Source organism: Ornithodoros turicata, chromosome 1 (assembly GCF_037126465.1).
Source record: "Ornithodoros turicata isolate Travis chromosome 1, ASM3712646v1, whole genome shotgun sequence".
Taxonomy (NCBI): Eukaryota; Metazoa; Arthropoda; class Arachnida; order Ixodida; family Argasidae; genus Ornithodoros; species Ornithodoros turicata.
The window spans coordinates 40,188,477-40,205,775 of record NC_088201.1 but is presented as its reverse complement, the minus strand read 5'-3'; the positions used below and the strand labels follow the sequence as shown (position 1 = coordinate 40,205,775).

The window sequence follows — 17,299 nt, the reverse complement described above, 5'->3', positions numbered from 1 at the left end:
TGTTTTTGCCGTCGATGTAAAAACAGGTGAGGAAAACGAACAATTCTTTCGATGAAAACATGGTCAGTATACGTTCAGCAGTGTTCGTCTATCGAAGCTATGCGACCACTTAGTGCCTCTGCCAACCAGAGAGGGCGCTTTCATCGCTTTGAAGCTTTAGCACACTGTCCCTATACCTGAGCTTGCACATGCTGATGACTGTGAATGAGGCACATTTGATCAGATGTGTGAGCCAGCTTAAGCATATGGGAGGGTTTCACAGCTTAAGCATTCTAAAGGTAATTGAAGAAGCATTACACTTAAAAGTCAGCTCAGCATGCATATTCCATCGTGTCTCAAAAACATTCTGGTTCTGGTTTTATGCTTGTACAGCCTCTCAAGTACCGACATCATATGGCTATTTATGTAGCAAGACAAGCTGCCCCATCTGGCTCACATCATCAACGTTGAGGCATGCTCAAATAGCAACTACAATGCATCATGAAGGCTTTTATCATAGCCTTTTAATTATTCACAGAATAAAGATGAAGGAATAAGTGCACTCTCAACCAGACACATGAATTATTCCACGTCAAGATCTTTAAGTTCTTCTTCCAAGCCGTCAAAGTCGTCCAGATAGCCTTCATCCTCAAACAGTTTCTCATCAATGGGCACAGATGCTGCAGCTGAATTCTCCTCCACAGAATCTGCTCACACAGAAGAGAAAGATTTTTGTCTGCTTCACATTTGAAATGGTATAGAAAAACAACATACGAGAATTGTACTTGCCCTTTGGTGCAGCTGTCGCTCCAATATGTTCGCTTTGTATAGCAGCAGCGGTAAGATCTTCCAGAGTTAGCTCTCGTACTCCCTAAGTATATTGTATGGAGCACTGAATTAACTGCATGGTGCAAAATATTGGCTGTATCTTTGGGCATTGTGCAAAGCATGTTTAAATGCTTTACAGTGCCATCACCAGCATGAAATTTTTGGCTAAACTCTTTTTGAAATGCAACTGAATCTTCATTGAAAGCCTCTCAATGTTTTGTGATTTTTTTTTTTGTTGTTGTTGTTGTTGTTGTTACTGTGGTGTGACACAATTTCAGTATACTGCAAACACAGCTTGTCGATCACGAGGCTCTATAAAGCTATGGATGGACCTACATAGTGGATTGGCACTACCAAGCTAACCCTTTAAAAAGAAGTGGCCATGGAATCCTATCGTACCTGATTGCAATCGGCATCCTGTTCCATTCCACGGAAGTCATACGTTTCCTCATCATCTTCATTCTGTCCATCGTCGTCGGCCAACTCTGGACGGAATGTAAACATGTCTCTCCCACTCAGCTGAAAGATAAGGTATTTTTCTGTCAGTTTCCAGAGATGCAACTTTGATACACATTAATTCCAAAGCTAGTTTTTACAGTATAATAGAGCCTCATAACAAATATTTCAGAAAGTTTCCAAATTAAGTCATGTCCATCTTTGAAGTCTATGTCTGTAAACACTTGTGCCGATGGGCGGGGAACAGAGTTCCAATTCTGTCAAGAAGGAATGTGTTTTTTCGTATCACAGAAATGCATTCCATCATGTGGAATCAGCATTTTGAAGGCACGCCCAATTTGTGATGAGACAAGTGGTGGTCTGGTGGTGCATGCAGGTGCTTCTTAAAGCTTTGAGGTGTGAAACATACTTGATGGCAGACAAAGCGTGGAAAGTTGGGGTTGCCAGTGAAGCATACAGAACGCTTCTGTTGTGTCTCTCACTTTCGTTTCTGTCATTTTTTGCACTTTGCTTTCTGAGTACTAATTCAACATTTGCATGCTATTACTTCTATTCTATGAAATGCCGGCAACATTCTAAAGCTACTAGTATACCAGACTGAAATTTATGTATGACCTTTACACTCATAGGTTAGGTATCAACCCCGTGCAATACATATCTAACCCGCAAACTATGCAGACAAGGTACAAACACAAACATAGTTTATCGCCCATATACACAAGAACAAGCAGATTCAAAAACCATATTTTGTAAAAACAATTTACAATTGGAACCACATACCCCCAGTGCATTCCATTCATCACAAGCTCTCTGTTCATATCTTGCACAAATGTGACCTATGCGTGATATGTATGCTCTGTACGTGCTGTGATATGTATGATATGAATGCTTCGGGTAATGTTTCTTTGTGTACGCTCCTGCTAGGACCGAACACGGCCTGCAGTATTGTATAAATAAATAAATAAAAATACTATTATACATTATTGCTCATCATCTGTACGCACCTAACGTCAAACACGCGACATGCCATATCACAGGAGGTTAAATTTGTGATTCTTAGAGAAGGGGGGCAAGCGAAGGAAAGGGAAAAACCTTCCTTCTCTATTAAAATGGTGCAAAATGTATTACTGTACAAAAGTTGTGCGCTGTGTTTCTATGCATACTTTTGTTTTGTTTTTTTATGTACGTGTCATCGTCTTCTTCAGCTTTCTTCAGTGCTTGCAGTAATTTTTAAGCTGAATTGATATTAAAGAAACCTCTTATAGGGACAAAAAATAAACGCACAGTAAATGCAGTCAAACAGGAAAACCACTCAGTGAGAAGCAACGAAGGGCAGGTTGTCACACTGTAGCATGTTCAGTTGACAGAATGGACCTTTTTCTCTACTGTTTACCTCCCACAGTAGGTAATATAATTATTTTTACGGGCGCTCCGGATAACTATTACGACACGTAGTGTTATGCAAAGCAGTAAGGCCGTAAAATGCTGTCTCTAGCAAGTACATTTTACCAGTGATTGCCACAAGTTAATTATATGTTAGTCAAACTACCAGCTAATCTATTGTATGGAAGTTGAAGTAGTTAGAAACTATTTATGGGAATGTAGTTACAACAATTAGCTAAACTTATTTTTTTCTGTAGTCAACTACAGTGGCTAGGTTACAGCACTCTACAACCACTCTCTATCTTTCGTCTTTGAATGTAGCTTGGTCCATGGCTCCCACTGACACTCAAAAGGGAGACCTTTAGATGAAGCTGACAGGGTCACTGGCATGCATGGTGTCCTGGGGAGCACACCTTTAAGACATCCACACTGTCAAGGACACTTCTCCTGCATGTGCATCCCAAAACAAGCTGGGGTAGACAGAAGGTCGAGTCCCAAATTTTGCCACTGGGAGCACATTCATTGGAAATACATATGGATGTGCATGGTGGATGTGCTGTGTCCCAAAACGTAGTTATTCTGGGTCGTACTGCACTTCACACCAAATGCATGTTTTGTGCACTCAGAGTTACCAAATACGAGGTAGGATAACGCCCTGCACCATTTGGCTAATCCAAGCGGATAACCGCAGAATACTTGCGATTGCGAAGAAATACTTGGATACTACTTACGGATACTTGCGAAGAAAGCATCAAACTAGCTTTGTTTGCACTAGACATAGACATTCCACTGCAGTACACATCTGAGGACTGCACACGCCAAGACAGAACAAGGCTTACGGACACGGTAAAGCGAGTACGCAAAGGAATGTCCACAGACTAAATTGTAGCTACTACACCGCACCAAGCTGAGCAATGTCAGATGCATCTAGATGAAGCCAATAACGCCGACATATTCAGCTTCTTAAATGACTGAGTGTGTTCCTCTGGGCACTGATATTCATGAAACACAACAACACATAACACAACCTCAACAGTGCCAGCCTTCTCAAATGAGTTTAGCATCACTGACACCCAAACAGTGTCCCATGCTTCCTGGATCCAATTTAGTATCTTTTTGTACAATGTCTCAGTCCATTCTTTGTGTACTTGTGTTCATTGTGTAATCACCCAGTTTTTTCCCAATTTTCCTGAACATGGCACTCAGATGAACGAGTAACCCCTATATCAAGTTGCTAGACCAAGATGAGAAGCCATGGCGGTTGCACAAACTGCTCGGTTATACTAAAACTACTGTAACTATAGCTTCTAGAAACTGCCCTGTCAGTAGAAGCTACGATGTATAACATGCACCGCTTCTTCTGGACGCTTTATACAATGTATAATGCATGCATTATATACCGGAAAATATGATAATTGTGCTGTCATCTTGAACAATAACTTTCACGCAAAAAAAAATTTGTAAAGATGCACCCTGGATGAAGGAAATGTATGAATTGTGCTCAAGCTAATGAAAATTCAATCCACAGGCTCAAGAAGCAAACCTGCATACATCTGTTAGCTTCACTACCACCCAGGTACTATTGCAATGACACTGCAATTTGTTTACACTGCCTATTGTGCTTATCAGAGTCCAACTCACACAATGAAGGCAGTGAGATAGTGAGCAGCATTTCCAGCACGTGCCAGGCGCGCCAAACATTACCCTGGTGCTCCCCTGAACTGAGTGTCATCACCTGTCTGTATTTACTTACAATGTGCAGGAGGCTCATGAAGAAAATCACGGTTCTTTTTTGTGCAGATGCAACTATTGTGAAGTTGCACCAAACAATGCTCAATGAGTCGATAGATGAACTTTAGGGCTGTGCGAATACTCGAAAGTTTTGAATATCGAAACGAAATAATTAGATTCTGTCGTCGAATCAAATAGCGATCAGGTAAACAACTATTGTTCCGAACTGGAGGTGGACACATCACAAGGAGCAAGGCAAAAGGCGATAAATAATATATCTGCCAAAGTAGTAACAAATATTCCTCAATACTGAAGTCTACGCTAGCTTGGATTTATCATGGCTAGTCAATGCACAGTCAGACTTCTACAGAAACAATAATGATAGCAGGGTGGTCTACCAAATTACAGCCTTCAAATTCTCCAACTTTTCCAGGTTTTCACTGACTCATTCACACAAATGCCCCGACCAAAACAAAAGGGAGCTTGGTGTCTGCTGCAACGTTCTGATACAGATCCCTCATAAAAGATATCACTTATCGAGCATCGATGAAGCCGCCCTACGTTTCTACCTCTGAGCTTGTCGTATTGGCGAACTGGTACTCGGTGCAACGTTACTGCGTGCATCAGGGCATGTGGATGTGATATTTTGTTTCACTATACACAGACAAAGGCGAAGTTTCATGATAGCAGGGAGAGGGAAACCTGAGAGGCTTTTTTTTTTATTGCAGAGGGAAGGGATAGGTGCATCAACAATGCTTCTATTTGGTTGTCGAAACAGAAAAGGGAGTTTTTTAAGGGTTTTACGTAAGTTGTTGTGTTAAGAACGTTGCTGTGGCGTGGCCGCTCAACCACTGGTCAGCACTTGCGATTCACTGCGCATCGTCACGGCACTTGTCTGCGATTTTCCCTGACTTGAGCTGCTTTTTGGCAAATTCCCCGACAAACCCCCAACATTTCCCAGTCGCGTCAAAATTCCCTGACAATTCGCGGTTTTCCACTTTGGTAGACACCCTGTGATAGGGAATGTGCTGAAAATACAGCTGTAAAATCTCAGTGACTGATCTGCATAGAATCACATCAGGGCTACAGTGCAGTACGCTGAAGATAGAATTGACGGGAGAGAGGAGCAGAAAGCTAGAAAAATGGAGTGTGAGTTAAAGGAGTACAGAGGGCCATCCAAAAAAATTTCAGATTAAGACATCTGATGAAAGTGTGTGTGTCATTTTACCGAATAGCGCGAAAGGTGTGCAATTGATGTGTGCAATTTGTTTCCCAGAAAAAAACTCAAATAAACATAGCTCCGAGCCTTCACCCTTAACTCGCCACTCCAGCTATGACGAGAATGAGGAGGTATGATGGCACGTCACCAATGACGGCATAAGGAGACTCGTCCTGGTTTGGCGGTGAGTGGGGGTCAGCGCCTTGTGTCTTTGCCGCCGTAAACCTGTTTTGTCAGTTTTCCCGGAGAATTGGGGATAGAAGGAGCGGCCGAAGCATTACCGAGCAAGGAGAAAGGCTTTATCAGAACCCCGAACAGCCGAGTAGCAGACGACAGCAGAGTAGCAGATGACATTTCTCTAGGCCAATCAGCGAGCGTTCTCCTTATAGCGTCAGCGCGAGGTTCCAGGCAGATCACAGGCTGGTACTGCTCTTCACCACCGTTGCGCATGGTCGCTTTTTGCGGCATATTTTAAATTCAATTTCTGCGATAATTATGACTCTGTGGTGTAAATTACTTCGCGTGGTGCGTCTTACTGGCCTACTTAATAGTTTTATAGAAAAAAAACTGGGGGTTAAAAATGACTTCTGTACTACTTTAAGCGTTAAGATGTTTATCATGAGCAAGATGGCCATTAGTTTTTGACAGATGCCATCTCACGCGATGTCCTTGCGTAACGTTTTCCATACCTTCCATTCCTCCAAAATGTCGACCTATAGGAATCCTTCAATTTATGAGCCATTTCCACAAAATTTTGGTATTTCATACATTGAGGGTTGATTGCATAAAGTTGCCAAGGCACAGCATAGATACGCTAAAAACCAATACTCACTCCAAAGTGACGACCAGCCTTAAACTCGTTTCTTTTGCGGTCACGTTCCTTATCTTCATTAGCCTGGCGCTCTTTCGCTTTGACCTTCTTCCACGCTAGGAAACTTTCCAGTGTAATACGTGGGAGGTCACTTCCTAACTTGGCCCTCTAAAAGCAGATGTGGTGAAAAAATGAAATATTTAGTTACAGTAAGACATGGTGACTGCATAATTTGATGCTGTCCAACAATGTGTGAAGTACACCTTTGTTAAACAGACAATTGTATTCTCTAGCGAAAAGAAAAAGTTTATACAAACCTCAGACTCAACTAATGCTTCAATTGTAAGTGTCTCTTCCTCTTTAGTCTTGACGTCACCATTCTTTTTGTTTTTCTGCAGCACAAACCCAGGAGGCACTGCATGGCGATAGTGGCATTTTTGTCCACCTCCTGGGCACTCCCAAAACCACCCATATTTATTTTGCTCCAAGGCATCGAGAAAGTGCTTGCAGATCTGCACAGTGCGAATAATGAGACATGTCTTACCCAACGGTTCTTAGATGCACACAGCTAAAAAAAGTAATAGAAACAAACAACAGTGGCGGAACCCTTTCCTCTGGATGAGGGTGACACTTACAATGTCAGTTTTAGGCATTTTTCTCTCAGCTTCACCATGTTTTTTTTCAACAACTTCCTGAAGTTTGGCTTCGTCCCAGTTTTCCATGGTGTCTGCAATGCATACAACCACATCAATGTACATAGCAGTCTGTAGCATACATAAGGCCCCCGGTTTTCTGCTGCAGCAAATTCAAAATTCCGCGGCACCGACTCGTAAATTCTGCGATCTCCAGCGGAAAGGAGTCAACGGCTGCTTGAAACGGGAAACACTTTATTTTCTTGGATAAAGTGGGAACAAAAATATCTTATCAAATTACAGATGCAAAGCACTGTTGTGGCTCAGCATTACATGATATTCTGTGTTCTCCTCTGACAGAGAATGCCGTCTGTCGCCTACAATCATTTCATACCTGCTGAAAGATCTTTCAGCATCTACAGGGTTTATAGGAATTGACAAATACTTGATCGCAACAGACTCGGAACAACTCGGAACAAGCACCCTCATTCCGTCCCAAAGCCCAATTATGTCGAAGGCTTGAGGAGGTGGGCTGATCTGCTTACACACTGATGAAGCCAAGTCACGGTCCGCAAACTTCAGGTCCTTGGCTGTGTGCAGATAAAGTAACCATTCCGCCAGGAGGTTGAACCTGTGGCGGCCCGTGGACGACAATGAAGACGTGCCACTGCTGGCGCGAAAGCCTGTTCTACCGGCACCGTCCTAGCGTGAGGCCATGCACATCTGCCTACTGGGACACTCCATCATCGCTGCTCGGGACTCGTGTAGAGGGAGACCACCTCCTCTACATTTGGTGACCTGGACATGGTCGAAACGAGCGTCAGGTGTTGGAAAACGCGCTGGTGGAGTGACGGTATGACGAGAAATCTTTGACCGTTGACAAGGAACGCAGGATCGGACCCAATGCTTAATGTGACTCTGCATGCGGGGGCCAGACATAACGAGCAGAAATTAATTTCTGCGTACCATGGATCCCAGGGTGAGCCATGGAGTGGGGGAGGCTGAAAATAGGGCGGAGGGAAGCGAGTGGCAAGAACGGGCGTGGAGTGCCACCTGACATGTCGCAGCAAAAGTCGCAAACCGTGGAACGGGCTCCAGGCAGGGGGATATCTTCAAGTTGCAGACTCGATGTGGTCGAGCGAAGTGACCGAAGTTCTTCGTCGTGGAGCTGCAGCTCAGCGATAGATTCTAGTGATGTAGTGATCGCAGAGATGAATGCAATACCAGAGATGTCTGATCGGCTGAGAGCGTCTGCAACAGGGTTGAGAAGGCCAGGGACGTGACGCGTGTCGGTCGTGAACTCCGACACGAAAGCAAGATACCGCTCTTCTCTGGTGGTTTAGTTCACTCCGGAGGACAGGAAGGCATAGACGAGCGGCTCATGATCGGTGAAGATGGTAAACTGACGGCCTTCGACGAAGTGACGGAAGTGCTTGACGGTGAGATAGATGGCCAGCAACTCACAGCCGAAGGTGCCATAGCGGGTTTCCGCTGAACGTAACTTGCGGGAGAAGAACCCAATCGGCTTGCAACCTTCCGAGTCGTCGGAGAGCCGCTGCTAGAGCACAGCTCCTACCGCGGTGGCAGATGCGTCTACCATTATGCTGGTTGATGCATGCGGTTGTGGATGGACCAGGAGAGTGGCATTTGCGAAGGCTTCCTTAGCCCTCTCGAACGCAGCGGTGGCCTCGGCAGTCAAGATGAGAGGTTGGGTGGCGTTCGATTTTCATGAGAGATAATTCTCAAGAGGACGGAGGATGTCCGCACAATGAGGGATGAAGCGACGATAGCAATGGTAGCAAGTAACAGCATGAGCATCCCAGACCGGTACTTTCATGAGTGTCCTTTGCTAAGCACCAGACCGGGATGCTCATGGTGTTACTTGCTACGAATGCTTATAATTTAGACATTTTGCATAATCATGTTATTTCCCATTGAATTTTCACCAGTTGAGAGTCTGCAGGCATGCTGTCTACTTTTCGTTCTAACAATTATTGTCTTCGCCCTCGTGCTGCATTCAACCACCATGTTTGTTATGTAACTGTTTCGTCTTTTGGAGCCTCCTCAGTCTCAAGGAAATGTTGTCAAGGCAGCTGCATCTGTCATACGAAATTACGGTGCATTTACTTTTAGTGGAATGAATATGCATTTATATATCATTTAACAAGCACCATAGTGTTATATGAATATGTACACAATATGGCACAAGTGTGATTCGTGTCATTTCATTATCACAGCAGTGGTTAGTAGAGCCACTACATGGAACAGTAATTGAAAGAGAACAGTTGGCGTGCACTAAAGTGGGTCATGGAGCGTTTACATTTGAATGAGGCAACTTTACAAACAAACATAGTCTCGAAGAACGAACTGGATTTCATGATTGGCTTTCGCAGGTTGTTTATCCGCTGTAGGCAAAACATGTTGCACGTGTACCACATAAACCACACGCTGCCAGGTGAAGGCAGTCACCACAATCAGAACGCTTGAGTACCGGAGCTTGTTCGAGGACACAAAGAGTCTGGCAATTCTTGATACGTATGCAAGAAGGCCTTTTGGTTAGGAAGAAACAAATCTTTTCGGAACTACAGCCGCCGTCCCATTTTTTGGACTCGGCGCGAATCGCGCAAAAGTGCGAATAAGCGAGCAGTCCGAAAAAATGAATTTCGCTTCAAACGACAACTGTATTAAGTACTAGTAGGCCGGAAAAAGTTGTCGATCCTTTCTTAACGGGCAGTTTTTTGCATCTCCGCCTGATAACATCGGCTTCTACTTCCATCTACATTCTACAGCTGCTACTTCCCGAAGCGATATTGTATACGGACGAAGGCGCCACGGTCACCTTCATTAGTTCCGAGTTTTTATGGATGCGCTAGGAGAGACGGCAAGTCGTCGATATCCCAAACACGTGGAGGGAACATATCAGGACAACTTCTCGCAACATTAGGCGTCACCATTCCGCAAGTCGGCTTCACCTAACGCCTGCGTGCTTTAGGTGAAGCTCGCTTTACTTCGCGAGTGGACAGCACAGCTCGGCTTCGCGAAGCGCCACGATAGGACTCCTTCACTCAGAGTATTGGGAAATGAACAGTCACTGCCTATGTTCTTGCATAAATTTTTATATTTGGTTTCTTTGACCTTCGCATTGCGTCATGCGCACGCGGTGAGCTGGCGACCGCTCGGGACGCTCGTGGGCTGGGCAAACTGTGTCCCAAATATCGAGCGACGGAGCTGTACGGCATCCGAAATTTCGGACGTTGTTATACGTTAACTCTATGGTGCCGTGGCCGTTCCGCGAATGCGTCCGAGTAATCGAGCATGTCCGAAAAATCGGTCGGCGACTGTATTACGCCACATCCAGAACAACTTTCCTTTCCAGCCATTTACCTAGGTGAACCTCATAAGTGTCAATGCTAACGATGCTACTATGATTATCCATTGATAGCGCTGCAGCAACGTGTTTCACTTCAAAACCGAAGGACTTGGTTCAATCCTCGCTCGGAATAAAGATTTTTTTCTATTTTGATGCTGACACGCTTACATTGCATACATTATGCATGCATGCATGCAAGCACATTGCATACATTTTAAAGCGTGAAGCAGCACACCACTGTAGATTGCGAAAGTACATTGTTAGCATGTGAAGCAGGAAGTCTTGTGAACATCATTTATGTCAGAGAGCATGTAAGCTTGGCTGTGATCAGCTCTGATTTCAGCAGCCAATCAAGTGAGTGCCTATTGTGTCACATCTCTCATGTACCCAACTGTAGTTCCAATGTAAATGCATTGTGCATTAAACACATCATGTCCAATGAATCAGTACCGCGTGCCACATTTGGAACACTAACCAACGTAGGAATAACATTAGTAATGTGATACAGGGCACACGAGATTGATGATAGAACACACAATGCAACCTACGGTTTCCAGCTTCCAGCTTGTAAAATCTGCTGTAAAACAAGTCTACTGGACATGTGACAAAGCCATGACAGAAATATAGCATGGCTGCTTCGAGTGTGTGGTTCAATGCTGTGGCTGTCGTCTGTGGAGCAGAAAGAGATGCTACTTTTCATATATATTAGGCTCCTTTTAGTAAACGAAGCACATTTATTATTGGTCAACTGCTGTAATGTTATTAAAATGCAACACAGGTTAGTATATGTTGCAGACTCTTTGAAGGTGCAATGACCACTACAGGACACCCAGGAGAAATTGCAAAGAAATACCATGATTACACATGAAAGAGTTTGGTAACCTGGCTTTCGTGTGACTTACGTATCCCACATTGGAATGTTCACAATTCCACAATTCCAAAAGCAAATTTCTTTTTTAGGCAATTTTGAGAGATAACAACAATTTGCACATGAACTGCATAGAACAGAAGTCTAATGACTGAATAGAATGAAACAGGGAGAAGAAATCAGTTGTTCCTGCATGTTTGCGTGTTCTTAGACACAGCTCTCATTTCTTTAATTTGTCGCTGTAAGTGTTCCATCGTGGCAGTTTGGTGCAACTGTTTGGCTTTTTCAGCAGCTGTGCAGTAATTTAAAAGTCTACTGTGTTTGCGCAGCCACAACTGAAAAGAACAAGCTCACCTGAATCTCTAACATCTGTGTAGATATCTCTCTTCTCAGCCTTCCTCTCAATTGAAAGATCATGAGAAAATTTGCACTTGTCCCCTTTGCCACACGTGCCTTGCTTGAAAAATGCGCAGAGTATCGACTTCGGATCAGCTCCTACAAGGTGATATATTACGTTGTACTACAGCACACAGCGGATATAGCTATTAAATTGTGGTGGAAACATCAAAGGTGCAAGCACACCACAATAGAAACTCAGATGTGTCAAAATTACTTGGCCCGAAACAGATACAAGGGTGCTTCAGTAATGGCAGTTGATGAAAAGGCACAAGCACTGGGATTTGAATCCACACCCTCCGATTCCAGGTCAGAGGTACTACCAGTTACATCATGCTAGCTGACCTCTCACTGACATACAAAGCCACACTAGGAAGCACAGGGATGCGCACTCACGCCCAATATATTCTCTCTTACATTGTTCCCAGGCATGAACATATGTCAATAGAAATAATTAATTTGGCTGAAAGATGTCGCTGTTACCTTTCTCTACTTTCTGAACTGGCCTGAACAGAAGCTGATTGAGATCATCAGCCTCGGTTTTCTTTTTCTCAGTTTTTTGTTGTTGTTCAGCTACCTGTAAAGAAAATAAAAAAGTAAGTACACTGGAAAAGCAAAGTGCACTGAGAATCTCTAGCAGGCACAAACTTCTTGCTTGTATTAGTAACCGTTCCCTGTAAACGAATAGGCATGTGAAACAATGTAACTCATTAAAAGAACAGTTATGCATCAAAATACTGTATAAGTGCTTAAATTCACGGGCTCAATAATTCGCGAATTTCTGAGAAGCCAGGATCAGGCAATTATTCGCGGAACCTTAAATTCGCGGTCCACCCTGCTGCGTCCACCCTGCATCTTAGGGGCCATCCACCTTGAACTTCTTGGAAGAAGCTAATAAGAGGTATCCCAACTGGGTAACTCGTCGTTCAATTTGTCTTCCTTTTGAGCACTTCTGACTGCAAGGGATGCGATTAGGGGGTCCTACTCGGCTCGTATCTGTGCCATTGCCCAATTGCCCTGTCTCCCGTCATTCCTGTCATCGCATCGAGCAGGTGCGATTGGCACTTGGTAGTGATGCGACAACTTTTCCAAAGGTCTATACGCGTGACAGAGTGCATACGCGCTTTCTGGATGATCCAGGCTTACAAGGAACCGGAATCACGGGAGGCTTACATCCGCGGGGGATTCGTAAGTGAAGGCAGGACTACAGTCTCCAGTTGCAGCGGCGAACTGAACACTTTTCGAGGCAACGCAGTGTAACAGCGTAAGAAACTCCGTATACATAAGTTGCCTCAGCGTCCTGGGTCAAATTTCTTACATATTTCTTTCACGTATTTTTCTGTCATTGGTTCAAATATTTCGCGGGACTTTAAATTCGCGAAAAAAGGGCGTTCGCGAATTTCGCGAAAAATAGGTCCTCGCGAAAATTACTACTTATACAGTAAGAGGGGCAGCGCCAGAAGAGAATAGCATCTCATATTTTCACTTCCCCTCAGCTGGCTTATTTCATGAACAGCACGATGACTTCAGGTGGCTTCAGAGGATTTATTCTTGAAACCTGCTGATCATCCATATGTACTGCACTGACCTATCAAATATTTCATTGCCCAAACTAATACAATCATAGTTGGGTGTGTTTATTTAGTTCAGCGTATCATTATAGCTAGGGCCTTTACTTGTGTCGTGTATCTCACATGGGTATGATGTACTCTGCTGAATGTGAAATCTTTGTATTGCAGTTTGTTTTCTTCGTATGGGACTTCTGAGCTGAAATCATATATTTACAATTAAACTATTGACTGGGAAAAAGATATAACAGTGAAAGTTCATACATGGATGAAGCAAACAGAAGTTCTGCCCATCATACACCAAACCCAAAACTTGCTTCCTCTGCTGCACGAATGACGACCCTTGATCCTCGAAGGATGCAGCCCTGATGCAATGAAAATTCTGAGGCTCGTGCGAAATTGTTGAAACTGTATCTTTTCACCTGCGCAATGTGCTTGCATTGAAAGCATTGTACACTTGAAAAAGAACAGGGTCAGACTGCGTTGCTGTCCCCATTTCTTCTGCTGTTAACGGAGGGTAGATTAAGGCTTCAAACAGCAACACGTCTGCAGGCGGACATGGTTCATCATTTAGTAGGCAAAGGCAACCTCAGGATGTCAACATTCTTTTTTTTTTTAATTCCGTGTTGGCGCCGCGATGCAAATGTGGCTATGAGCAGCGTACAGACGTGGACAGATGGAGAGAGGACAGCAGGAAGGAGTGGGGGACAGGGGGGGGGGGGGGCTCAGTATGCATCCATGGCCGACTTCAGGGGGAACAGTGCCGACATTCGTCCGGAAAGTCTGCTAGAAAACCCAGGGAAGACCCCAGATAGCAAAGCCGGTGCAGGGATTCGAACCCGCGTCACCTCTCAGTCTCGGCGTGGAAAGAGGTCACCCTAACCACTCTTGCCATGGGAGTTGGTGATGTCAACGTTCTAGTGGAGCTTTCCAGGTCAGTAGCTCATAGCCATATGCTGCAAGCTTTATACACCACCTTAGCAGTCTTGGCAATATCACTTGTGGCACAGGTTTGCTAGTTCCAAGATCGTCCAGTATGAGTTCATGGTCAGTATAAGTTTGGACGTGTTGTCCTGCAATGTACATGCGAGAATGTGAGACAGTATATGCAACTGGCAGTCCTTCCTTTTCCAGTTGATTAACTTTCTTTAGATTCAGACTGAACCATTCCAGTCTGAAGAGTACCAGCTTGAGATGCTTGTAATGCTGCTCTTAGTTAGCCCCACTCACAATTATATCATGTAAGTAGACTGCTGTGCCACAAATGCTAGCCAGTGACACACCATGTATCTGTGGAAGATCAATGGAGCTACAGATGCTTCACCTTATAGAGGCCCTTGATGGTATCAATGGTCAACTGCTGCACTGACAATTCTGTCGCTCTAAACTGGTGGTAGCTTCAGCCATGACTAAGGTATGGAATGGCATTCCTCCTTGTAGCTTGGCTTGATGCTTCTTTGGTGTAAGCAGTGGTACATTGCCTTAACTGCTGCCATCTGAACTGTGCTGCGCTAGTCCCGAAAGTCTGACAGTGTTGTCCTCTTTCTGAACACAGACCACTGGAGTTGCCCACTCAGTATGTAGTACAGGGCTCATGATTCCGTGTTGTTCTAGGCATTCAAGTTGTGCACACAGCTTCAGGTAAGGTAAAAGGTACTGGCCTTGACAGGCAGAATTTAGGTGTTGCACCTAGCTGCAGCTTAATGTCACCTAGATCTTTTCTGTGGCCCTGGATGTCTTTTCCAAATACTGCATAGTGTTCCACTAGAATTCGTTCTAGCTTTCCGTTGCGGACATCGTTGATTCAACTAATCTTCTACCTGCAGTGGCTGAAACGAGTTTCCACTTAGCAGGCTTGATCCCAGAAGTGGGCAAATGGCCTCACAATCTTTGCCCGCACCTAAATTTTTGCCAACAGAGGTTTCTCCTTACCTAACCTTAGGTGATTCATTTCAAAGAATTTTCCTAACCTCACCTCAACAGCTTCAAATTTTCCAGGACAGGAAATTTTCCTGACCTCAAGTCTTTCCTGAAAATTTCCCTGTTCACCTCACCTCAATCGTTTTTCTCTAAATTTTCCTCCATTTCTTCTAAAATTTCCTTTATTCTTTTTCCTGAAAATTTTCCTTGGCTCATCTCACCTCAATCTTTTTTCCATAAATTTTCCTCACTTCAATCTTTTTCCCTGAATTTTTTCTCACCTCAGTCTTTTTCCCAAAATTTTTCCTCGGCTCACCTCCTCTATTTTTTCTGAAAGTTTTCCTCACTTGTGTTTTTTCTAAAAATATCCCTCGGCTAACCTCACCTCAATGTTGTTCGTTTTTTTTTCTGGAAAACTCCCTTATCTGTATTTTTTTCTTTAAATTCTTCCTCATCTGGAGGATTCGTGGAGCTGGACATTCAGTGGGCATCCTTATTGTGAGGATGACCACCATTGCAGCTGTTCCTAGACCCCCTCATCACCAACAGTGGTGGTATGCACTTTTGTCTCAGATTGGACCATGATACCTGTTGAACCTACGATATCTAACCCTTCTCTGGACCATGTCCTGAGTTTCATGGTAAGTGAACGCGGTGTCCGTAAACCCTCCTGTCATGTCGTATCTTTCCTCACTGATCAAGGAACATTCTATACCTGAACCAACCTCAAACTTAACTGGCTTATCATTCACCAGTAATGTTGACAGAAACTCTAAATTCAAGATGCTGTGGGACAATTGATAGAGGTTGTGCAGTTCTGAAGCTGTGTCACTATACTTTTCCTGACTTAATTTGTGTCCCTTTTCTAGACAGTTTTCTTCTTACGACATGCTTTCTCTATATGATCCAGCTTCTACAATACTTGCACCGTGTGGTTTTATATGTACACTCCTTGGCAAACTGTGTCCCTTCATAACGGTAGCCTGTCTATTCTTCCACATTTTGGCATCATACTCCTGTTGCACCTTCATTTTATGCTCATCCTACATTGATGTTCTGACACACTCTTGTTCTGCAGCTGCACTATCTGCTATGTTTAACGCCTTGCAAACTGTGAGGTCCCGTTCCACAAACAAACGGTGTTGGAAATTTGCATCCTGTATGCCACACACAAAACCTATTTCTGTGAAATATGTCGTACGGCATCACTGTCACTGAAGCTGACGTCACTCTTGAAGTAATGGTGCCGGTTTGTCCTGTAGTAGATACTGTAGGCTCCAAATTGTTGTCAACACAGATGCAGCATCAAAGTTGTAATCAGCCATGAGCTTCTTCAGTAGGGTAACACTTCTTGGTGCACTTTGCGTTACTCTTGGAGAGGTTTCACGCAACTCTGGGTTGGGTTTTGTGCAATCTCGCGGTAGCCCAACCGAATTTGACAACAAAGCAAATTTCTGTGACCCTACCAGAGTTGAGGCAGGTGAGGTGCTGTATTATATTTTTCATGCATCATAGAAACGTAAACGGCACTCGAAATCCGTTCTATCCATAACTACAAATATTTATAGATCGCCGTGAACGTTCACACTGAAAAACATCGCGAATATCATGGTATCATACCTTCTTCGCAGGTTGGTTTCCAAATTTGACTTGGTGCTGTACTTGTTGAATGAATTTCTGGTTTTTCGCCCCCTTCTTGTTTTTCAATCCAAATGTTTTATCCTGCAAGAGAAACAGTGGCATACGAAACATGTGACGGAACTGGTGTTACCTTTCGGGGCTTTCGGGTGCCAATCGAAGATCTTAATACGTTTAGCTCACCGCACCATGTAAGTGAAGTGTTAGATGGGATATATAAATTTATCAACAATATTAGTATTTCGCAACACATAGGATTTGGATTATCAGAGCATACGACAAACTTCAGTTGGCCCATTTATGAAACGTGAGCGTGCGATGCGAGCCGCGAAGAACATACCTCAATAACTTTCTCTTTCTTCTTCATTTCAGTCTTTTTACTGGGCTCTGGTGCTTTCTTTTTCGGTGGCATTTTGAGAAATTAATTTAATTTGAGAAACCTAGGGAAGAAACTACAACACAGCACTTTGCCCACTGTGTTACAAAATGAGTAACGTAAG

At 43.9% G+C, this 17,299-nt stretch overlaps 1 protein-coding gene across 2 annotated transcripts; it reads right to left on the bottom strand.

Annotated features, from left to right (window-relative positions):
* Window positions 1-483: 483 nt before the first annotated feature.
* LOC135378052 (zinc finger CCCH domain-containing protein 15-like) lies at window positions 484-17,295 on the bottom strand. 2 transcript variants are annotated; one of them, XM_064610897.1, is made up of 10 exons: window positions 17,140-17,295; window positions 16,782-16,883; window positions 12,157-12,250; window positions 11,632-11,772; window positions 7,043-7,134; window positions 6,725-6,919; window positions 6,429-6,575; window positions 1,207-1,326; window positions 754-850; window positions 484-686 (listed from the first exon to the last, which is right to left on the bottom strand). In XM_064610897.1, exons 1-10 carry the CDS (start codon window positions 17,209-17,211, stop codon window positions 562-564), a joined length of 1,185 nt encoding a protein of 394 aa, XP_064466967.1. In that variant the 5' UTR covers window positions 17,212-17,295; the 3' UTR covers window positions 484-561. The 2 variants fall into 2 exon arrangements, with proteins under 2 accessions (XP_064466967.1, XP_064466968.1); XM_064610898.1 differs by having other exon boundaries at window positions 769-850.
* Window positions 17,296-17,299: the final 4 nt, after the last annotated feature.

Excerpts from the sequence above, each read along its gene's own strand:
- LOC135378052 (XM_064610897.1), bottom strand. The coding sequence starts at position 17,211 with ATGCCACCGAAAAAGAAAGCACCAGAGCCCAGTAAAAAGACTGAAATG. Across the intron at positions 6,920-7,042 it reads AAATGCCTAAAACTGACATT|ATCTGCAAGCACTTTCTCGA; the intron begins GTAAGTGTCACC and ends CGCACTGTGCAG. Across the intron at positions 6,576-6,724 it reads AAGCATTAGTTGAGTCTGAG|AGGGCCAAGTTAGGAAGTGA; the intron begins GTTTGTATAAAC and ends ATCTGCTTTTAG.